Source organism: Corvus kubaryi, unplaced genomic scaffold, assembly GCF_017639235.1.
Source record: "Corvus kubaryi isolate FWS band 111438036 unplaced genomic scaffold, C.kubaryi_AGA036_p1.0 66, whole genome shotgun sequence".
NCBI classification, from domain to species: Eukaryota; Metazoa; Chordata; class Aves; order Passeriformes; family Corvidae; genus Corvus; species Corvus kubaryi.
In genome coordinates this window covers 25,882,156-25,907,522 of record NW_024582054.1, presented here as the reverse complement: position 1 = coordinate 25,907,522, position 25,367 = coordinate 25,882,156, and the positions used below count along the sequence as shown (strand labels likewise).

At 39.2% G+C, this 25,367-nt stretch overlaps 1 protein-coding gene across 7 annotated transcripts in view; it reads right to left on the bottom strand.

Moving 5' to 3' along the window:
* Positions 1–25,303, bottom strand: part of WDR20 (WD repeat domain 20) — a 45,512-nt gene extending 20,209 nt beyond the window's left edge. For 4 of the 7 annotated variants that reach the window (XR_006019359.1, XM_042047784.1, XM_042047782.1 and 1 more), the window contains exon 1: positions 24,999–25,300. Coding sequence is in view for 6 of the 7 variants with exons in the window: in XM_042047784.1 (XP_041903718.1) it covers positions 24,999–25,247 (249 nt within the window). In the remaining variant the exon portion in view is untranslated. Of the gene's footprint in view, positions 1–24,998 lie in introns of all 7 variants that reach the window. The other 3 variants (XM_042047786.1, XM_042047787.1, XM_042047788.1) reach the window with 2 other exon arrangements.
* Positions 25,304–25,367: the final 64 nt, after the last annotated feature.

The window sequence follows — 25,367 nt, the reverse complement described above, 5'->3', positions numbered from 1 at the left end:
TCATTAGCTCACCACTAAGCCCATTTGCTATTTTGTGCAAGATGTGATTCTCAAGAGAAAAGCTTTTACATGAGATCTGAGTCCATAAAAAACTGTCAAATCCTAGGATTTGATGCTCTTTACTGAACAAGGTGATATGAACTGCCCCCCTCTTAGAAGAATGGTGATGTACTTTAAAAAAACCCAGAAAGATCTTGGGACTAAGTGTTGCCAGACATGGAGGCTAAAAGCACAGAGCAGGCACCCTCACCATGGCAGCTGGCAGCAAGCTATTTGCACACTTCCTGTCCCAATGCCTTTAAAATTTTCTTCTGAAAAACACTCAGCACTATTCCAGCCTGTCCACTTTGAAAACTTACTCAATTGTGGATGATTCATGATGAGAGCAACACTTTCAGTAATCATGACTGAAAGCAGAATGGGGCAGCTGATGCAAGGGAAGGAATCAAGACCATCATCCCTTACCTGTACAAGCCTTGAAGTATATCCCAGCTAATCAAGGCTCTGGTACTGGCACCTTGGCCAACTGATACCTGTGCTAAAAGTCTGTTCCTTCCAACAAACAGCGGGTACTGCAAATACCCCCCGGGCAAAGGGACAAGGAATAACAGTTTTTAGGCAACAACAGGAACCTCGCACACCTGTAGAGTGCCAGTGACACAGCTGAACAAAATTGGTATTCCTTGGGCATCAACAGCTTCCAAGTCCTGTCTCTGGACAGATTAAAACTCGACCTTAAGAGAACCTCACACTCACAGAAGAAAAACTGAACATTTAGGTTTTTGTGATGAATACATACTCTAGAAATAAAACATGAGCCATGTAACTGTTTGGGGAACTTCCTAGTCTCATTTAGTTAATTCTCACAGCACACTATTTTAGCAAAATTACTGCCACTCTGCTGAGGAGGGAGGGAGGGGAAAAAATCATCTAACAGTCTAACAGTAGCCTATTCACCCTGGATTCATGACTTCCAGTAGAAGGGCAGTCAAATGGAACATATTAATCACAGCTTTAACTGCACAAACATTAAGAAGAAAATGGCAGAAAAAACCCAACCAAAACCAGGTAACTTAGTCTGAAGCAAATATCTAAGTATTCAGATTCTGATGTCTGATTAGGATGGACATCAATAACCTTGGTTCTGTAGCTGCATGTAATTCTAAGGTCAAAGCCAAGGATTAATATCTATCCAAAATTTATTTTATTGATCCTAGACTTCGAGCTTCCATAATAAGATTGCCTAAACAGTGAATCACATTATTTTAAGTCAGCATTTAATCACACTCCTTGACAGCTGTTATTTCTTACTGTATCTTTTCTTTTCCTAACTTATATTTGCAGCTTTCTGCAATTTTACTTGAATGAAATGTGTCATATATGTTACAATTCTTTCCAAGCTGAAAACATTGCCAAGATATTAAATTAATTACTTTATTAGTTTATTTCAGGTAATTTCAACTGTATTCATTAAAGGTTTCCTTTAGATACTTAATAGTATTTAATACTACATTTGCCAGGAGACTGGCTTTCAATGGGTCATAGCTGTGAGATTGAGAATATTGAAGGCAAACATTTAATAGAAATTTTACTGCCAAAAAATCCTCTTAAGAAAATCTCTCTTGTCCAGAGAATTAATTGATCTTGAACAGCAGATTACAGATTGGCTATGTATGTACAGCTCTAGTGCACAATAAAAGAGAAGACACAGAACCAAGATGATGTACTTTTGAAAACAATTTCCTCAGTATTTCTGGAGCTTGGAATTCACAACTGATTGCCTGTAACCTGCTATCTCTTCCACATGTTGCTGTCCAGGGATTTAATGGTCTCTGGTCTAGAAACAGAACAATTTGAGAAAGCTGTGCTTGCTATAATGCTGTACAAGTAACAGAAGAAATCAACTCTTAGAATTATTACTAAGTGAATTTCTTTGAACTTCACAGATGCGCTTTAAAACTTTGCTGAAAAAAGAGGCAAGGCAACCCTTGCTGCAGCCCTTTGCTTTACAGATTCTCCTGTGAACAGGACAGAGCCCTACCTGACTTGCTCACTGCATTAGCAAGGACAAGGAAAACTAAACTTGTTTATTTTTCCTCCATGTCTCTCCTTCCTGCAGAGCTAGACGAAGGACAGAGAACGCTGAGGAACACAAGAAAGTGGAATAATTCTGTAGAATTTTCTGGCCAACTCTGTTCCTTGTTTCTGTACACAAATTTCTGCCAGAAATACCAGCGTCAATACTTCACACTGGAAATTTCTCTAATTACTTTATTACCAAAGGAGTAGATTTCCAGATTTTTTGGTTTTATATCCCAAATACAGATCACTTAATATTAGCAACAGAATAATTTGTAGTTACATTACTGTTGTTTCAAGCTGGTCTGATCTCACAGCTGACCCTGCTTTGGCCAGGTTAGACTGGAGACTCTCAGAGGTCCCTTCCAACCTGAATAGCCCTGGAATCCTAAGCTTAGGATCAACCAAAGCAGCAGCAACAGGGCCACTCCCAGCTTACTTAACAGGTCTGGTTTGCATCTTAAAGGCACTTCAGGAAGCAAAAAAATCTCCAGGAACAAGTTGGTTGTCCTTCCCTATAAAAACCATTGATGTAGGGCAAGAGTTCTGCTTAGTTTGTATAAAATACACAACAGGCAACACTTCCTGCAAGTATAAAGCCCTAACAAAACACTCTTCAGTGCAGCTGACAGTGCCACAGCCTGTCAGTAGCAAACTGGCTTCTACAAATATAACTGCACGTAAGCTGACAGACTGCTGACTTGGCTTTCTCAGCAAAAAGTTTAAAGTCTGGCAAGAACTCACATCAGTTCCAGCATCCCTTCCTATTCACAAACCTTTCAGGTAGTGTACAAGTCAACACAAGTTCACTTCAGAAGCCCCCCAGAAAAAATGGTTTAAAAGCTTCTCATCTTTCACTTAGAAAGCAAAAAGAAAATAAAAATTTAGAATTCTCTTCAGGGTTCAATAAAAAGCCAGTAGACAATCACCATTTGTAAAGTTGCCCTATTTATAGCGACAATAGGTTTCTTAAATGTAAGGATAGTTTCTTAAATAAGTAAGAGCTGCTTTTTCCATACCTGAGTGATGTGCTTAGTTTCAAGGGTTGCATAATAGGTGTTGTGTGTGTGTACACAGAGTAGTTTTAAATGTCTCCTGAGCCTTGCAAAGCCATTAATGCTAAGGAAATTTTAGGTCTTTATAATGCATTCAATAAAGTCACATTTCTAAACATCAATAAAAATATTATTTTTAGTTCTGCATTTAAAATTTAGCTGATCTTTCAACTCCATGAATTGAAGCATCAATAGCTTGCCACTCGCAGTACTGTTCCTCATAAATGGGTTCCTATATCTTTGCAGAAGGTTTTTTACAAGTTACAAAGCACTTGATTAAATGCTGAACAGGAACACTTAAGGCATGTGATAGTTTCTAGGATACTCTGTAAGAACAGCTCTGCTAGTAAAACACGGACACCAAGTAATTTTATTTAACCTAATTTTTTTTAAGTCTGCCACACAAATCATCCATAACAAAGTCTTAAAGATCAATTTTGTACAAAGCTGCTTGCAAATTTGGGAAGCGACTTGATATTCTTCTCCCTTCTAGATTTAATTCCCACTTGGGGCCATACGACACACACGTGACTTTTGAAAGGAGAAAAACATTACTTAACAAGATTTAAGCATTTATTCATACAGCTGACAACTATGACCACTTACATTTAGAGAAAAGCTCTAATCCAGATAACTGGACATAAATCCATATTTAGGCAGAGATCAGTGCAGTTTTCTGAAGGATCCAATAAAATAATCATATTCTGTTTCCAGAAGAATTACTCTAAGCACTCAAACAGAGCAAAGAGCATGCACTGGTTTGAAATAAATCTATGTCCTATTAACTGAACTGATGGTTATATAATTGGCAAGATCAAGAAAGTAGATGTGAACACCATAAAGAACACACATAAAGGACTGTTTGATTTACAGCATACCATAACAATGTTAACTCCATTTTAGTAAGGCTATAAACCAAAACATTTCTGTGGTTACAGTATAGATCAGCACATTCTTTCGGAAGTCGTCTAAGGTGAAAGCACTAGTCTACCAATAATTCTAAAAAAAGTACATATTTTTATTTTTAAAAAGTGTTCAAAACCCCAGAACAGCACACTCAAAAAGAAAAAAAAAATTGTTTGCAAGTCCCCATTCACTTCACAGGTGTATACAGCATCAATTTACTCTTTGTTTACAAGACTGAGCAAAGGGAACTAAAACAGTACAGGAATATTAACACATTTGAACTACTGCAGGCCAGGAAGGCTAAGGGATGTTGAAACAAGGTTTTGAACCCCTCCACACAAAAATCCCTCTGTCTTCTGAGCACAGATGCTGCTGTTGCTTCCACCTGTCACAACCCAACAGAGGTCTGAAGTCCCTGAAGCTGTTCCTTTAGAAACTTCATGCATCTTCAATTCAAGGCGTTACTCACTTGGTAAAATTTTCACCCATGCTGACACTGCTTCTTTTGAGTGGAAGACCAAAACACAACTTGGGACAGTGCTGTTCAAAGAGCCAGGTCAGACCCGAATTGTTCTAATGAACTGATCATGACACAGCTCTCCTGAGCCTGTCCTGGTCAGTCCTGAGAAGGTCTGAGAGCTTAGCATCTCCAAAAGAAACCCAACAGCTTGCCCACTGCACAAAGTCGACTGGAAGCACTTTAAGCAACTCCAGCAATCTTCAGCTGCACTATAATGAAACCACTAAGGTTCAGGCAAGTGATGTAACACTGTAACTTTTCAAAAGGTGTTTCTTTCTCCATATTTAACAAAGTCAATTATTTATTACACCTGCAGAAGAAAACCTGCTCCCTTTGCTCACTAAAAGCACTTAAAATTACACACTTTGCACAACACTGCTTTACTACGAGACAAAAAGAATGTATGAGCTTTAACTTGCTCTTGAGCCTCTAAACAATCCCTCAGAAACCTATACTGAAGAAGAGCTAACAAAAGAGGTATCCACAGTTCCTTTTGCAAAGTTCCCCTCATTGCAGGTGCCAGTTAATGACATGATCAACTCAGATAAAAATTGAGACTATGACTCCAGTGTTATGTGTTTGGTCACACTAAATCTGTAAACAGACTGGTTAAACTCAAACAACTCTGAATAAAGTCACTGTATCACACATTCCCAACAGACATGAACTGAATTAGATGTTCTATTTTGGTTTAAGCAATTAGTTGCCTTCTTTTTCATAGGAAGAAGGGAGAAGAAGCTGTGATATCAGCATTATTGTCTCTCCCCAGTGCCTGGTCTTTTTTTCCTCAACTGTAACTCAGCCTGCTGGATAAAAACCTCTCCAGCAGAAACCTAATTCAGAATCACGTATGTTGTGCATGTGATGCAGACACCTTCCTCCTCTTCTCCCCCTACTCAGCTCTTTTTAAGAACATATGTAAGAAAGAGATCTCACTGTGCAGTTTTAAGTTCAAAATAACGATCTCTCAGGGCTATTTAAAAACCATGGGTGACAGGTCATATTTTATACTGATCTCCCCCTCACTGGCTTAAAAATTAAGACACAGATTTAACAAGTCATAGCAAATACATACTTCATAATCATGGACCCCAAACTGGACTTCTTCTCCGCGACTTTTTACTCCATTACCATTTCTTCAACAGTGGTAGATACATGTTCCAGAAGTAAACTCACGAAGTCAGCTGCATTAATGGAATATTGTCCATCCTAGATTTCTATCATGAAGCCATTTAAATTGCAAATATGGAAGTTTAATAACCCTTACGGAATTTTTTTTTTTTTTGCATTAACTATTGTATGGAATTGCAAATATTGCCAGATTTTAACTCCCACTTCCTGTTCATTATTCACTTATACAATCGAAGCAAGGTACCCTGGTAAGTTAACACGTGGAAAAAAGTGTCAGTTCCAAATTTTGTTCCCCTCTGATTTTTGCTGAACACAGTCTTGTACCCAGGAAGAGACAATGATGTCTAACATTCCTTATATACATAGCACTTACACTGATTACTAGAATAAGCAGTCCTGTCCTCAGTATTTACACAAAAGTTTTCAGATGTCACAATTTTCACCACTTCTCTAAGTAGCTCTGTAATAATACACTTTTATAGACCTGTATGAAGAGATGGACCTACTGATTTATACAATGCAATATGATTTATTCAATTCTTGTTTCTAACATTCTTCTCCATTCCATTTCTTAAATATTTATTAGAACTCAAGTACTGATCAGTTAAGTCAGTCACCAACATCAATCCCTTCTTTTTGTGTAGTGCCTCCAAACTGACTCAAGTATCTTCCTCCACTGCATGCTACCAAGAGGTTAGTGGGAACACATACATTCAAGTAGCCTAGCTGCATCTCCCAAGTTTCCTACAGTTGCCTCTTGCCAGTTAGTCAGTCACATCAGTCCACTTTCCACTTCTGCTGCTTTTCCCCTTTTACTTCTTTTCCTGAAGTTACAGATCTACCATAGAACTATAAATTACCATATGTTAAACTTAGTGGGATGAAACAGTTTTATTTACTGTGGCTAATCAGTGGCACAATTCTTCTCTTCCTGTGGCCTCCAAATTCTTATTTTCCTTTGAGTTAAGCCCTAGTATAATCTTCCAGATGTTTTCACGTTCTACTTTTGTTTTAATTATAAAGTGCTCAGTAAGTCCTTCTAAAAGAGGTCAGCAAAAAGCAGACTAACCTGTAATTCAATATAACAGTTACTGTTAACAACAAGAACTCCTGAACACCATTTAATAAACTGTTTGTTCCATCACCTCCAACATTTCGTGTTCCAATACCACTACTTCCCAGTTATAATGACATCAAGCCTCCCTTCCCAAGAGACCGTGTATAATAAAGACAGAGGCAAATTCATCATAGTTTCTTAATAATAACCTAAACTGCTTTCCCTGAGCCTCCAACTGTCTACCATAATCTCCAATCCAGGTTATGCAATGCATAAAGTGATAAGGTAGAGTCACATGTTAGGGTAGGTGCTCATAATTGCAATGCCCAACTCGAGCTCTAACCTCGATCTTCAGGAAGTCTTTAAAAGTAACATCTCCCTCAAGCCACAGATTGGCCTTTCTGTGCAACAGCTTCCCCTTTGGGGGATAAGACTTTGGAGAAGATACATGGAAATAGACATACTAATTTACATTCAGAAAGAGAAAAATAACTGCATGATTTGCATGTGACTACACCTATGGAAAACTGTACAGCAAGTCACATGCAACAGGATCAGATTTTGCCACAACACCCTGACAGGACTGCAGTCCCAAATATTGTGTTCACAGACAGCTAATTACACAGGGAACCTATCAAACTGAAAATCACCCCATTAAAATAGTCACATATAGATCTTGGTTACAGGTAGCAAGCCTTAAGACAACTGTGGGAAAGTGAATTAAATATGGCAAGATCTTCAACATACACAAGTAATTAAAGGATATATATGCAACCAGGAACATAGACAAACCATTAAATATATAGAGATCATATATATACACGTCATACATATATGATCTAACATACATACAGTCACTAACACAGACAAATTTTAGAGAGACGAGTGTATCTGAGTCATCTGTGAAACAAGGCAGTGTACACTGAAAATATGTCAACCTTGATTACAGTACTTAAGCAATTCAATTCCTCTGTCTCCAAGAGGCTACTCTATTCACTCAATGCTCTTACAGTTAGAGGGCAAGCCAACAAAGAATCTCACTCTTCCCTGCTTGCGAATATTGCCTCCTTTGTGCAAAACTCTGGACTGGCAATTAAGATTTGCTTGATAAAATAGGATTTTAAAACTGTATACTTTGGGAAGCAGACTCTAATAAAATATAAACAAGTATATTTGCTCTCCAAAGTGATTATTTCCGTTTATAAGTTTTCTTTTGTGTATCTTAGTTTCCAAACTTTGGCATGAATTTCCTACTGTGTCTGCCATGGTAACCAAGCAGCCTGAGCCTCTATTTGAAATTCCATTTAACTGTTTAGCATTGCATATTGATCAAGATACATTAACATCCTAAAGTACTCCAAAGAGTGAAGCAGCCATTCTCATACTGGAGAACCACCGTATACTACAAATCTCACAGGATTTTTGCTGTTGTTTAAAATGGCTGGGTAATAGGGAAACTTCTCTGCCAAAGATGTACATAAAAAGCTACCAAATAAAGAGAATGCACTCAGATATGAGGAAAGGAGTATATTCAATTTATAAGGAGCTACACTAGAACAGCAGTCTCTTATCTGACACTACTTTCTCCCCTGTGAATGAAGAGTTTGAATGCACATCAGAAAGGAAAATTTGCTCCAAGAGTACATTTGAATGAGAAAGACTGTTTCCTGCATTAAAGCTTGTTCCCTTGGTGGAAAACTGTTCTGTTCCAGTGCAAGAGGGGCCAGGTAACTGGCTAACTTGAAGTTCTAGGATTAACACTAGCAGGGCAAAGCCAAAGCACAGCTGCTTGCTCCTTTTAGTTTCCATTTTGAAGAAAGATCTTTCTTCAAACATTTCTCTCAAATAGAACCATGAGAAAACATGTTTTAAGCACACAGAATCTTTTCCAATTCCTGTAAAACCTATCAAATACCTCAGCATAGTAAAATTTTATATAAAAGTAAAAAACAGATTAGGAAAACCAGAAAAAAAAGCAGGCTTACTGGTCATCATTTTCAGTCTCACTACACCATAGGAATTTTAAAAAAAAGGTAAGGACTGCCCGGTCACCTCTTTTTGTAATCAATTACTGCACACAGCATTACCTGATGTTACAGTTCAGAAAATATCATCCTTTACTCTTCTCATGGTTAAAGACAGGATAAAATAGTTCTGACCTTCAATGCCTGCTATACAAATGGAGACTCAGAATATAGAAAACCACCTCCAAGAATACACAAAATACAAAATCCCCTCCTAAAGCTTCCCCTCAAAACTACTGAGATACTCTAGCATCCATTTAGTTACCACTAAACATCTCCTGCTCTTTCCATGACATCTGCCAAGTGAGCTGTACATCCATTTTTTCACTAAACATTACTGCCTCCAGCTCCTCAGTCTCTTACAGTCATTTCCTCTCCTGATGTGAAAGCCAGTAAGGTGGCCTCACTGGGTACCACACAGAGAGCTGGATTTGTATCACTAAAAATAAATTTTCTTCACTCTGTTCATCTGGCTCAGCCCTAAGAGGCTTCTGGTGGAAACATTCTGTCTCTTGGTAAAACTTACTCTGTACTTCCCTTAGGGTCTGCAGCCTATCACGCCGCAGTATTTTCATTCTGCAGTTCAACTGTTACTAACTGCTTACAGCAGGGCTGGTCAAAAAGCAGGATCCTTCTAAATTAATAGTAAATTTTGCATGATTGGGATTTGTGGGAGATCTGGTAATGTCTCATACATCCAGGGAAGGTTTTGTATTATTTATTCTCTCCCTTCTTTCCTCTCTTCTTCCTTTTAATGTGACTAAAAGGATATTTACTGAGTGCTGGGCTCAGAAAATTAAAATCACACACTCTTTTCTCCTGTTTTGTATTAGACACTATCCTGTTTTAGTAGAAGGAGTTAAAAATCACCCTCAACACAAGCAACCAGAATTTCATACAATACTAAAGCCATCTTCTCAATGCCTAGTACAATGGCACTAAAGACATTCTTTATTTCAATTGGTAAACCTCATTTGATACATCTTTGAATTGCATTTATCTCCTCCAGCCTTCAACAGCTGTATCACAAGCCGGCTCAGCTTGTAATCAACACTACACTATGGTTATCATCTTTTCAAAGTTTTATTGCTGAAGCAAAAATTCCCTGTGCATTTTTTCAATGAATTTTCATTTCATCTATGGTTGTGGTATCAGCTCGTTTCTCCTTATAAAGTAACTCTGATTATGAACAGTGATGCCTCCCAAAGTTATTGTAAGTATCATGTACATGGTCTTGCTTCTCTGTATCAGTGTCATCAATTAAATTATTTCCAAAACCACTCCTAGAAGACCTCAGCTTGAAAGTCTCTTCCCAATGGTTGTCTTGGATATAAAGAACTAAGCTTTTAATTCTCTCAACATTTTGTAACAGAATTTCCAAGTTCTAAAATTCCCTCTTTTTAAATATCTATTACATGGATCTAAATTTCTACTTCATGCAAGGACATGAACTTAGTAAGTTACAACTCTCCCTTACTATCAAAGTGTTACACTAGAAAGGCTGAGCACCTGAACTTCATATAAAGCCGTCTATATATACACATTATACATTAATGTTTTCCCACCACGGGGAGACAATGTTTTACTTTCAGCAAAATAACAAACCCAACCCTAACACAGAAGTCTACAATGTCTGAATTTCAAGAGCTAAAACTGAAAGGGGATTTTTGTTGTTGTTGTTGTTGTGGTGGGGTATGTGTTGAATAGCACTCCTGCATGTTTTTCTCTGTCTGAATACAATCCAGGATAAGCCTTACGAAAATACCTGCCTGTTGCTGAGCCAAAGGCAGTCAGAAGGTTTTTAGCAGAAATTTTCACTGTTAGGAATAGAGTGAATTAAAAAGCAACTGATTCCAGAATAGCACAGAGCATTCCAAATATTCACAGGCACTAAATAAAGTTCATGCTGGAATACTACTTATGGACTGTCACAAGCTGTGTAAAGAACATGTCACCTTCTGTAAAGACTGGAAGGCACTGAAGCACACATTTTAGTCTCTTCACTTTTGAGGAACTGAGAAAATGAAGTGTACTGTAACAATTATCTCTTTCCTTTATCACTTCATAATTAAGTTCTGCAAGTCTCAATATTTATGCTTAGTTAACTATAATTCACTTCTCAATAGTTGCAATTTAGTACCTTTAACAGATTCATTGCTCTAAAGTCAAAAAAGTAATAGTTACTTTTCTGATCTCCTTCTTGCTCCTTATTTTCCAGTGTATCCCTTTATTTCCTTCTACTCCTACAGTCTAGTCACACTGTTGCCTACACTTATAATCAGTCCTTTCTCACCTGTTTTTAACGCTGAGTGAGGCATGATTCAGATGAGCTTAAGAGAGATAAGAATACATGTACTAGATATAAGAAACAAATTAAAATAAGGAAAATAGGTATGTAAATAGCAAATGGATTCCAAGTAAAACCACACACTGGCACAATTCAACAGCTGCTCTCATTCAGTTCACATACTCAGCTGCAATACTTATTAAACACTTAGTAAGTTACTTTCACTGAGAAATTGTTTAAATTGGCCCAGCTCTGCAAGCAAAACTGGTTAAAAAATCATACCTGTTAAAGGCAACACTTATTTAAGTTATTATTAAGAGCTGGCAGACTACTTTTAGATGGCACCCAAAACATGGAACAAACTGGAAACATTGCATGACTTAATGGTATCATCATCTCTGAGTTGATCACCTCCTTCCCATGCACACACAAGTTACCTGACCTGTTGGACCAGTGCTCTAGTCAGTCACACCTTCAAAGCCTTTACTTTCACTTTACCTTTGAATCCTGTTTTTTCTTTTCTAAAACATTGGTATGGTTTTGTGACAATATTGGGAAAATGCACTTGTGCAATACATGCACACCTATCAACTGCAAACATTGAGGCTGCCTGACAAAAGCAAAAAGTGCTTTTGTTTTTTCTTTCAAGTGATCAGACATCTGAGGTATCTTTAAAATACTTAACACAAAACTAAGTGTTCTGTTAAAAAAACAAGACTGCTGTAGCTTCACCACTGAAGTTGTTCAAATTCCATTTCCTCTAACTTTAAAAAGATCAAAATATAGTAACACTTAAAAGTGGGCTTTATGAGAGTGTTCTGTGGCAAAACACCCCAAATGCCTGCAGTCCCTTGACAAAACCCTAATGTTTTCTGATTTTAAGAGTGAAGCTTAAAGTATAATATTCCTCTCTTTAAAGGTATTCAGAAGTATTGAAACCAAAAAACAAATACAGAGACTTTAAACGCAAAAAAAACAAATAAAAAAAAGTCTGGCTGATTCAGGGAATCAGCATTACAACTTATCTAAATTGATTTCCTTGAAATTTGCAAGCTATTATATGATCACCATTATTATTAAATTCGAGCAGGTTCAGTTTCATGTAGACTTGTCAACATGAAAAATTGAAATAGAAATTCATACTGCATAACAATATATTCAATATAACTCCACTCATTATACTAATAACATACAGGTAAATAGTTGCAGGTTGAGTTCCCACCAGTCTACCACACTGCTATCTATCTCAGAAAGTTTCCCCCATTCCCTTTTCAGCTCACAAGAGGAAAAGTTATCTCTTTAGGAAAGAAAAAAAAAATTAAAAGGCAACAGCAGCAAAAGCTGAGGATTATCCGTTGCTATAACAAAACAATGTTTTAGTCCAACAGTGTAAACTCTGTGCGTGCAAGAAAAAAATATCTGCTAAGGAAACCAGTCTGAATAATTGTACCCTGCATTGTCCTGTTGCTATAGAAACTTACTTCACTGTAGCAGTTAATTGCTAATCAATTTATAATTCTTCATTACAAAGCTCAATAGAAGTCAAATGCAACACTGTCATGTCTGTCCAGCAAGTCCAAATTACGTCTCTTCTGGCTACTGCTGGATTTTGCAAGCCCTACAGGAATCTGGGACATTTTTGATACAGTGCTTTTATCAAGCCCATAATTCCATCATGTTGCAGCATGTTAAGAAAATATTACTAGAAGAAAGCCCTAATTACTTCAGTACTAAAAATAAGATAGAGCTGGCTCTTATCCTAAGAGCACCAGAACAGTCCCACAGAAGTTATGCGAATAAAATACTGAGCAAATGTATAACCTGTGTTCCAAAACCAGGATGAGGCCCACTGGTTTATGCTTTTTGTGGTCATGCACAGTAACAGACAGATGAAATAACATACTTGCTCTAACTATTGTCCTGCAGTTCTTAATTTGAGATGCATCTTCCTTCTGGGGCTGAAGACCTTTCATTACAAGCCTGCCCAACAAGATGAAAAGTGCTGCAAAACAAGCACAGCTACTAGAAAACAAGTATCAAGGACGAAACCCCAAAAACAAATACAACGAACTCTGATTTCCCACAATCCCATGTGTACAAGTTCTGGGATATAACCCAGTCTGCAAAGCTGAATCCTCCTTCAGAATTTTTAGAACAAAAGGCAGTATGTTCCAAATGCAGGCACTAGCTTTCTCAATAAAAATATTTCTTTTAAAGTAAGCAAAGTATTAAGATATTTTAAGTAATAATAAGTGTTAGCAGTTTCACTGGTATAGATATCATGTGGAAAAATCCCACAACCTTTTGCCTGCTATTAATGATTGTCTTTAAAAATTACCTTCAAAGGGCCAAAAGTATTCCACGTACCAAATGGTCACACAACAGTCTCCTTCCTCTGGCTGATTTTTGTCTCAAGCGGAGGAGGGAGTGATCAGACTGTCTATTGTCACCAACAGACCTCACAGACACAGTGCTGCCCACTGAGGGGCCACTGCCCACGTCAGGCGTTTTGTTGAAGGTTCTCCCAGGAGACTGCGTCAGGACACATAACATAGCCCAGCTATTAAATCGTCCCACCCACTGATATGGGCATACTAATACCAGGCATGCTAGGGAGCTCTGCTGTCAAAAATAATTGTATCTTTAACCACCTGATGTCAGCACACTGTCCAAATCAAAACTCTCCTTTATATCAATTTGCACTGCAAGTGCCGCAACTGCAAGACGCCTACTAACCAGAGGAGATAGAAATGAAGAAAGGGTTCCCAGATGAGTGAAGAGAAAGCACAGCAAAAGCCTTTTCTAGCCTTCAAAGACTGGGCTTCTCCAGGCCCTGATCTTACCAGCATACCCCTCTGGCTCTCTCTTATGTACACACAATGCCTCTATCAGTTTAGGACTAACAAAACACAACATATAGATCAACCAGATCAATGCCAGTCCAACATGTTTTCGCAGAACGCGTGTGGTGGGTTGACCCTGGCTGGATGCCAACACCCACCAAAGATGCCCTATCACTCCCCTCCCCAACCAAACGGAGGAGAAAACAATATAGTGAAAGGTTCATGAGTGGAGATAAGGACCAGGAGAGATCACTCACCTATTACTGTCACAGGCAAAACAGACTCAACTTGGGGAAATTAAGTGAATTTATTACTAACAAAATCAGAGCAGGATAATGAAGAGTAAAAACAAACCTTAAAACTACCCTCTCCCCACTCCTCCCTTCTTCCTAGCTCCACCTCCTCCCCAGTGGCACAGGGAGACAGGGAATAGGGGTTATGGTCAGTTCATCACATGTTGTTCCTGGCACTGCTCAGGGAGAGGAGTCCTTCCCCTGCTCTAGCGTGGAGTCCCTCCCACAGGACGGAGTTCTCCATGAACTGACTCCTTCAGGCACAGCCTACTCCAGCATGAGTCCCAAGTCCTACCAGGAAGGAACATGCTCTACATGGGCTCCTCCCTCCATGGGTTCACAGGTCTCTGCCAGGAACCTGCTCCAGCCTGGGCCTCCCACAGGTTCACAGCCTCTCAGGTACCCACCTGCTCTGATGTACATCTGCTCCACAGGCTGCAAGTGGATCCCTGTATCCCTGTGGCCCTTCATGGGCTGCAGGGGCACAGCCTGTATAGCCATGGTTTTCACCACGTGCTGCAGGGGAATCTCAGCTCTGGCACCTGGAGCACCTCCTGCCCCTCCTTCTGCACTGACCTTGGTGTCCGCAGAGCTATCCCTCTCACATATTCACACCTTGCTCTTCTCTGGCTGCAAATACATCCGCACAATAACTTTTCTCTCCTTAAATATATTATCACAGAGGTGTTACTTCCATTCCTGATTGGCTCAGCCTTGGCCAGCAGCAGGTCCATCCCAGGCTTCTCACAGCAGCTTCTAAAAGAAGCCCCCAAAACCTGGCCACACAAAGCCAATACAAGGTGTTATCTACTGTTCACAGGGAACAGAGATCTTAAAGAGCAGCACCTAGAGCAGCTGAGCAAGCTGCCACTGGACTGCTGCAGCAGTTCACTGGTAACATGTACTTTGTCACTCTAAAAATGAGAAGTATGGATCACCTTGAGCATCACTAGAGGCAGCTTAACCTGGGCATTTGAGTTCTTTAGAACAGTTGTTTGCCCCATCTTTCTGATTTAGAAGTGCTAACATGTGCCCACGCGTAACCATCCCAGTTCCATCTCGTGAATTTACAGAGGCAGCATTTTGGCTAAAACACAGAACTACACTCGAACAGTCACTTCATTGGCACAGAAGTTATTCTGCCAATGCTGTTAGGTCAGAAACGTCACCTGGAACAGCATCTTAAAACTCTGAAGGTGTTGGCAAACAGTTCATGACACACAGACAGAAGTTATTCTGTACAAGGGACCACAGTTCCACTGCTGAAGGCAGGAGAGGCCATCCCGTGTGTTAAACTGATGAGAATGTAACTGGACAGTTACCTTTAGAAGGGAGGGAGCCTAAGTTCACACTGAAATAACAGCAAGACATTTCTTGAAGTTACATGTTGAGATATACAGCTAATGCTATTAAATAGCAATAATTCTCTAGTCAACACAAGCATCTTCCTTTTACAAGCTGCACCCTGTATTTCTGAAAGTCTCCTTTGAGAAAGAATCTCCTGGATCAATATACCACACTGAACAGGCACACTTTAAAAAAATTCTTCTTTAGTTATTTATGGACAGTAAAGTAATAATTCGAACTGACACAAAATGAGAATGCAAAATGGGCTGCAAAACACATAAGAAATACTGCATTTGGCAGTATATGATATCAAATTTCAAAAGTGATATTTGCCTAACCATGCAACTATTCCTGTCCCCATAAATTATTTTTTAAAGACAGACCCTCTTGACACCTTAAGTGCAAACAGGTAGCTATTGAAGGTCTCTGGCCCACTCTCTTATTAAAAAGGCTAAAGAAAAGCAATCTCTACAAATACTTTCATTTAAAAATAAAGTCTGAAAAAGAAATCCAACTGTTTGCTGTTCTGCAAGAAAGGCAAAAATCTGAAGAAAAATGCACACTAAGCCTTCATCTACGGCTTCACAATACAGTATTAAGTTGATGTTATGAGGTAGTATTTGCCATTCAAACCACTAAAATATGCAAATCTGAACAACTAGACTATAATTTAAATCTTAGTAACATGACTTAAAAAACAAATCATTGCAAAATTATTTTTCTATAATACTGACAGTTACCAATAGAAAACCAGAAAAATCAAGACAACAACAAAAAAATCCTTTACAACTTGTGCCAAAATTTCATTTCAATGATAGCTTCAAACATGTATCACGGTCATGCTCCAATACCCACCTCAAATACCAAGAAAACCTGAAAAAAACCTTTGTAGAAGTCTTAGAAGAACCATACAAAAAATCCTTAGAAATAAACTGCCACAGTTAAAACAGGATGAGACTACAACTTTTAGGATTCTGTATTTGTTATGTTTTTAAGTTAGGAAAAGAAGACATTTCTGTTACTCAGATTGACAGTTATCCCTTTGACTGTAGCCCTGGGCAGGCTAAAGTGTCCTTAAGGCCTTGTTTAAATAATTTCTTTCACCAGACTTGTGGGTTTTTAACACACAGTTCAATGCATATTGGTATCCATTCTCTCTCCTGTTGTCATTGCTCCCCCTTTCTTTAGCTGAAAGAGAGCATTAAAACCATAAACTTGAATCCTCTCCAACTTTCACATGATATCACTTCCCTGAAAAAATATATCGAAAACTCCTGCTAAATAATTTTTTTTTTTTAATTACTAGGAAACTGGGGATAATGGAGTTTGTTTACAACACACAATGTTTTCTCCCTACACCAGCATATTCCTAAGTTAAATTTCTTGCTTAGACTAGTATTTTGTCTGACATAGCACTTCACAATCTCTAGCTGTACAAAAATTATATGCTATTAAATGAACAACTTAATACAGTCACCTTCCAATCCCACATGGAGTTAAAAAGTAATAATAAAAAATTATAAATATTATTTTTTTACCATTACAACCACATGTAAACATTATGATTAACTCAGGAAATTAAAGAACGAATATAGCTGGTAAACCAAAACTGAAATCAATTTGCAGGAAGTATCTATTAGAGATCTATCATTCCATTATGAACAGCTGGACTGAATAACGCACAAGAAATCCCAATGCAAATTACAACACTGCCACTGGAAAGGTTTCAAATGCAGCAGCTGGTGGTCCTGCCCACAAAGAGCAGGGGGCTGCAAACACTGCACCAACAGCTGCTCAACAGGAGCCCAACAGGCAACAGCAGCTGCTTTGTTTTCAGGGGCAAGAAATGGGTGGGATGTAGATGCTAAAAAATGGGCTGCTTGGGCCGCAAAGTGGGGTGATGTAAGGAAGGAAAAATACTCTATTTCCCAGAAAGACACAACCAAATATTATTACTTAAAGTATAGCACATTTAATGTTGCGGTTTCTTTTCCTTAAGCCTTCTAAGAGGACAGATAATGGAAATATTAGGCACTATTTTTGCACTAAATGACACCACTTTCAAATAGTCATTTGTCCAAGTGTGTCAACTCATAGTCATGCCAACTGGATAGCAAGTGGCCTTTGGGTGCATGTCCTTCACAGGAAAGTACTTCAGATGGTTCCTTTTAGCCAGAAAACTACAATAATACTTCAAACTAGGGCATTAAATTTGAATCTAGAATGTCAAACAAGACAATTATGGCTGGCAATCCCCTCAGAGGTGGGTTTAGGCAGCCTTTAATTAGAGTGTGAGGCACCTTCAATGTACATTTTAACTATTAACAGTTAACTATTTTAACTGTTTTGCAGACTCCCAGATGCCAACATATAATGCAAACTCCTTGTAATTTAAGCACATAGCACAACACTTTTATAAATATTCTGACAAAGCTGGCCCATAAAACTCACCAGAGGCACAGAAGTGTTTGTTACAAATGACCCCTCTTCGCATCTGTGAAGCATTATGACTAAAGTTTTGTCAATATGCAAAGAATAAGTGCCACGATTATTGGCTTTACGCTAACCTAAATTTCCCCAACTGAATTCATGTAAGTGCAATATTACCATAAATGCACTTCAATACAAAACAAAACCTCCAAAATTATAACTGCTATGGCAAAAAAAACCCCAACCAAAGACACACACAAAAGTTCCCTGCCTATAAAATACTGCATCCCAACATAGGGGTTTGGCCAGCATGGCCCAGCACTCACTGTCAAACATGCCAGCCAAACAAGCAGTCATAGACAAATGAACTGTTACCTCAGAGAGCAATCCTTCAGTGAACACAGAGCAAGAGCTCACTGAAGTCAAACAGTTGTGATATGGGCTTGAAGCACAGACTAGAACAAGAAAAAGCACTACAGACTAATACCACTTCTTACATAAAAATCATCTTGCAAGCTCTGTCAACCATAGACATTTCATCTTCCTCCAGAGCAAGAAACATTTAACAGTGTAACTGTCATTTTAAAGCAGCTTTATAGTCTTTGTATCTTACTCCTAGTTGCTCTACATAAGCCTAATAACAAAATTAAACACTGAAAGCTACCTACACATCTGTAATTCTACATTAACTCTTCACTGTTTCCTTCAGCAGTGTTGTTGAAAAAAAAGCATTACTAAAAATTCTACCCTTCGGAAAAGTCTACAGAGTATTTTGTAACGTGTCTGTCAGTCCCTAGTACAGCCCAGCTAGAATTAAGAAAGAAAGAATCTACCTACATCACAAAGCTCAAAGTGGTAAATATATCCACCCATTAAACACCTGAAACAAATGTCCAAGAGGCTCTCAAATACCTTCACAATCACAGCTCAAGAGGTAAAGTATTACTGATCTAGCAACAATACCTCCATGAGACTGGCTAGTCCAGTCCCAATATAACAATTATTATCCCCCACAAAGAGAAGAAAAAAAATTCAGCAAGAAATTAAGGGATTTCTTGAAAAAAAGAAATCTACAACACCCTTTTAAGAAGGGACAGAATAGAGTCACATCCAACACACCTGAAAAATGTGAAATGTCAGCAGCAAATCCAACACATGGCTGGATTTCTCTTCTATGAGAGATTTTCATTAATGGATGAGAGTACGCATCAAATTCGTGAATAACATCAAGACTGGAAGGATTTTTTGCATTATGCAGCACAGAATTGGAAATAAAACCACTCTCTAATAATCTTAATAGAGCAAAATTCAATGAAAATGCTACATGGCATTTATAAACATCAACAAAAATCAAGGCATGGATAAAAATGGAGAAAAGCAGCAATATGATAAGAAACAACCCAAGTGAGTCATCACTATAAGCAGGATTCAAAAATGTCAACATTATTCAATATGTTAGCAAGAATATTAGAAGACAGACACAGCAGCAACAATTCTGCCTTGCTCTGTACTGCAGTCGCAGTGCAAGCACTGGGTCTAGTTTAAGTACCACAAATGCAAGACAACAGAAGCCAACAGAGGAGAGCAATGAAACATTTGAACTCACAATCCGAAAAGAATGGTTTAAAGAGCTGGATTTATTTACCTTAGGAAAACTGAAAGGACAAATTAACAAGTTTTTAAATATGCAAAAGCCAAAGGCAATAGTCAACTGTCCTCTATGTCCACAGTAAATTAACTCTGTTCAGCCTGGTTTGCTTTCATGTTTGTTTTTCCCTGAACAAGAAGTTTAGTCAGATATTGAAGGAAGAAGAAAGAGAAGAAACACCAAAAAAAGTTATTGAAGGAAACTGTGGAATTCTCATTACTGCAAGTTTAAGAACTGGTGACTAAGATGTAGGTATACTTCCCTCTGCTTCAGAACTACTGTATCTTCCAAGATCCTTACAAACCTCAGTATTTTTATAGCTCATATATGCTATTTAAATGTACATCGTTTTCAGGGGCCTGACACAGCTTAGTGATCGCTAAGAATACAGTAATATTAATTCACATTCCCACCACATCCTGAGAAAACATGATGGTTTTCTCCACACATCCCAGCTTCCAACACAGAACTGCCTCGCCCTGCTCTTGTCAGCAATATATTAAGCACAGTGACAAATATCACCCATTATCATTCTGTCATTGCAACAAGTTCCCAGGTGAACAGATTATAGAATGAAAGTCACCACCAAGGATAACACTGAACTGCACAACAAATCAAGCCAGACATAAAAAAGGTAATTTTGAGAACTGCAAAAGAAGGAATCCTGTACTTCAGTCTTTTTACTGATAAGCAGGGACTACCAATATGCCAACTCTCAATAAAAAAAGTTGAGATACAAGATTATTTTCATCTTAGTACAAATATAATTTCCAAGACGCTTAAGTCTAAGCTTAAAACGACAGTCAACAAATTCTGCCCTCCATGCCTCCATCAACCTGTGCTTCTCACCTATGTATGTTTCTAATCCAACACTACTGCAACATACTATAATATTTCGTAGTTATTAACAGACTGCTGCTTTAGGTAGCTGCAAGAAAAAAGTCAAACTAAAGACAAAGCCTCTTCTTGCAACAAGGTGATTTCAGAAAATGAAATGACCAATGTTAAGGAAGTCTGCCACACGTTACCAAAGAGTAGGTAGCCAGAATTTAACTACAATGCAAAAGGTTTTACGTCATGTAATAAGCTAAACTATACATTCAGATTAACTTGCTGATATATTACATAAAAATTAGGACTGTGAACCATGCAACACTACTGCTAATATGTACTTGTGTTGCAATGACAGATGCAGCTTAATTTCCCCACAAACTTTTACAACATGTAGAGAATAACACATCATCACACACACAACTTCTATAAGGAAAACGCACAAGCTTCCTTGCAGGAAGTAGGAAGGGAAAAGGACTTGATAGTTAATGTCAGCAGCAATCTGGAAAGCCTTGTCTTGTTAGTCATTCCTAAGGCAAGGAAGATGATATAGCACTCTCCTTTTCCAGTCTAATGAATCAACTAATAAATCATTTTGCAAAGCTAGCCACAAACCATATTTAAGTACTTCAAGACTGTCTCATAAAAAAAGTCAAGTAACAGCCCTCACTCCTGATTAGGGGCTGCAGGAAAAAGCAACTTACCCAGAGCATCACAGCATCATAATTTGAACAATTTTTGAATTATTACGTTATAATTTTTTGTCTTTTCACTCCATGAAGAGGGAAATGCCTAAAATATCAGGAAAAGCCTTCTTTAACACCTGTAACTCTCTTAATCAAAATTAAGTCAACAATCCCTTAGGAACAGATCATTCCAAAACTGACTTAAGGCTGAAGCAGAGGCTTTATTCAGGAGAGACCTCATAAGGCAGTGGATCCAAGCAGACAGTGCAGGCCACTGAAGGGTGTCATGCCCCTCCAACCCTTTCCTTGCTGTCACAGTACCTGCTAATAATCAACCCCAAGATGACACCATTCAACTCACCAAAACAAGAGAAAATCTACCCAGAAAAACTGCAAGTACTTTGCTGCTGGTTTAGCAAGCTGAACTAGCTCACCCAGAGGCTGAGCACTGCCAAAGACAAGGAGATAGGAGCACACCGCCAAGAGGATCCTATACTGCCAGTCCATCATTTACAGCTGTCACTAGATCAGTTGAGTTCATGAAAATTTACCCTTTCTGGTTAATAAGAGATCATTGCACACATCTAATCTTAAAGCCAAAGTAACGGAGGACTGAAGGGGAAAGCCCACTGACACTCAGAGCAGTTAAGAACAATTACATACTTATCTAAGTAAAGCAACCACATCTCATTCCATCACAGTTTAATTTCTTACTAAACTACAGGACCATGTCCATTTCACGACAATAGTAAAATTTAGTAGTAACATCGAAACACTAAACAGTAAAATCTCAGCTTTCTTCTTAAAGAGTTGAAGAACGAAGTTGGGAGAAAATACCTTTTTGCTTTGAAAAGTCTCTAGAGACAGCTTGAAATGCTGTCCAAAACTCCTGTCTCTCTACAAACCTTCATGATTTGAGTATGAATAGACAAATTCCACATCATTGTCCGGGATGCCAGATCTAACTTCTCCACCAAGTGTCTTGGAAGAAGGATCAAGGTTACCTGGAAACATTTTTCTTTATATAAATTAAATCTCCTAAACACAACACACACATCAGCAGTTCACTTAAAAAGGTGACTTAGAAACCAGACATAACATTCACAATGCATTTAGGATTTAAGGGAAACTAAAAGAAGAAAGATTAGCACTACTGATGTCAAGAAATATCCTCCCAAGTGGTATCTTTGACTCCGTATTACATTGTTTATTCTGAAGTGTCATTCATGGCTTAAGTGCTACTCTTCCTTGATGTGTACTGATCTGCAGTGGGTTATTTCAGTACCTAACAGACACAGTCACTTAAAATACAGTCCTGGTAGTTTTTTCACTCATTTTAAGAAAAATATAGCATTTTTCCATCCAGAAAAGAAGTGTTTAAAAATTCTTTTTAAAAAAATGGGGAAAAAAAAAGAAAAACAAAAGATAAAATCATACATAGTTAGCTGATATATTCACACAGCATAGCTTCATTAAATACAACTCGATACTGTAATATGATTTAGCCAGAATGAAAATCATAATCTTAAAAGTAATCAGGGAAATTTTTTTAAGGGAGACTTAAATAATTATGAACTAACAACTAAAACTGAAGTTGTCAGCATCTGTGTTATGCAGAGGAGCACAAATAGGTTGGTCTTAAACAGGTCAAGTCCCTCTCCCCATCCTGCTCCCAGGAACAGGAAGGAACACAGAATGTGATAATCTGCCCAGTTTAAGGCAGAATTACATCCTGTCCATTGAGGTAACAATAGGTCTCTCCCCTTTATGATAGCCACAAGACAGAACTTTTGATTCTGAAAAGTTTACATAATCAGTTGAAAAGACTGTCAGCCTGTTCCTGTTTCACGTTCATACATAGACAAAACAGTTGCTTCCAACTGAAGTTTCAAAATAAATTCCAAAGCAGCAAGTATTGCAGATTTTAGACAGACCATCTTCCCATTCTCATTTAAAGCACTTCCCTTAGAGTGAGTCAATCTAGTTCAGCTTTCTTTAGGTTCACTTTACTAATATATTACACATATAGAATATACAGTATTATTTTAGATAGTTAATACTGTAAAAGGTTATTGAGATGAATTCTTTCCTAACAATGTGTATGTTTTATTCAATTCAGAGAAAAAAGCATTTCACACTGTAACAGGTACAAATGCCTCAGAGCTCATGAGTTCACAAACTCAAACTTCTCAGTTACTGTGTATCATACCAGTAGCTCTTGGCATCTGAAAAAATATCCAAATACCCAGCTCAAAGAGATTTTTGTAATTTGATATAATTATTCCGTTCCTTATTTTCAACGAAGTTCCAGGGTTTAGATCTTTATTTTTCAGAAGTGTGGCAAGAGATGACTAAGAGAACTTGCAAGAATCACATGTACCATTACTAAATACATAAAGGCTCGCTCTGTGAGCTGAGAAAACTCTGCAGCTACTTTGCACGGAACAAACAAACACAGCAGAACCCAACCATGGCAATAATATAGGATGTAGATTTTCAGAGATATTGCTCCTCAGGATACCTTGTAAAGATAGCAACTACTTGTAAATAGCAAATACTGTTTGACACTAAATACTCCTAGTATGCTTAAAGAAGCCATTGTCCAAGCACTAATTGAAACATAACTAAATTATTAAAATTCATTAAAGGGTGAAACTAAACTACACACAGACACACTTTTCCATATAATTATACAGGACTTATCAGATCTGTTAGGTCACATTCAACAAATAACCATACAGATTTAAAACTCCTGCTGGTGCTGACATTTCATATAAAGGAAGAGTGTGAGGGGCACTACCCTAGGACACAGCAGAATCAGGTATAATTCCTTGTTATCCACGAGCTTCCTGCACTGCCTTGTGCGAGTCTCTAGCACTCTGCGCACTCATCCCATGTGGAATGGTTGGCTAAGAGCAGGAAGATTTCAAGGTACTCACATGATGGCAGCTGAGACCCAAGCATGTAAAATAATGAACACCCACTATTTGAAACAAAACAGAAAGCTGACATTCATATCTGTGTTTATGTCTATTGAGAGTGACATTCGTTCACCTAGGATGACAAATTCAGAATTGTTCTCCGAATCTCATAAAATCCAGGGTTTGTTCATAAATATGGTGACCTGAGAGATCAAATGCATGCACTGTCCTGCATCCAATAACGACAGGTAAGGAGTCTCTCTCTCTCAAGCACATCAATCTTTCCTGCAAAAGCAACTCTCTCTGTCAATTATCTGATATTTAAGACTCATCTCATTGCACCGCTCTCATTTAGAAACAATCCTAAAATCAACCCACATTTCCAAGTCACAACAAAGGCCTAAAACTGCAGCGAATGCTTCAGCCATGCAGCCACAGCTACAAAGATCCTGGAAGCAGGGATTTAACACCACCATAATCACAACAGGCATTAGTGTGTCCAGCAAATTCTGACCTGAAGCAGTAGGTGAAGGAGGCCCAGGAAGGAAAAGCCAACCCTCATTCCCGCACGACAAGGAGGGCCCAAGAGATCGCATCCCTGCACAGGGCCCACACACACAACTCCCGTCGGTGAGACCGTATCTGGAGCAGCCCCAAGCACCGACCCAGCGCCGATGCCCTCACACCGCCCTCGGCCCAGGCCTGCTCTCCCCCTCCCCAGCCGCTACCTAGTTAATCGGGAGATCGGCTGGAGCCGAGGAGCCGCCAGCCCCACGGCGGCGGGGAGGGAGGACAGCGAGGGAGGGGCGGCCCGGCGGGGCGGCCTCTGCCCCCCGCCCCCGGCGCGGCCCCGCGGCCCTGGGGCTCCCGCACCCCGGCAGGCGGGCGACGCGGAGCCCCCGCCACTCCCCGCCCCATCCCGGCGGGGGAGCCCCGGTACCTTGCGGACCCCCTTGTAGATGTAGAAGTAGAGCTCCCGGCCCACATTGAAGCAGAGCCGGTCCCCGTTGCCGCTCTGGTCGTTGACGTTGACGAAGGAGACGCGGACGGGGTTTGAGCCCTGCGAGTTGAAGGGCACGCGGTTAGGCCGGCTGTACTCCGAGTGGCTCAGCAGCTTGTACAGCCCCTCCCGGGTGGTGAACTGGGTCTTAATCTCGTTCATCTCCTTCCCACCTCCCTCCGCCGCCATCTTGGAAAGGAGCGCTCATCCTGGCCAGTGCCCGGATGTGCCGACACTGCGCAGCCGCCGGCGCGCGCGCGGCCCCTGCGCGCGGGGGCGGTGCGAGGGGGCGGGGCCGGCGGGGCCTGT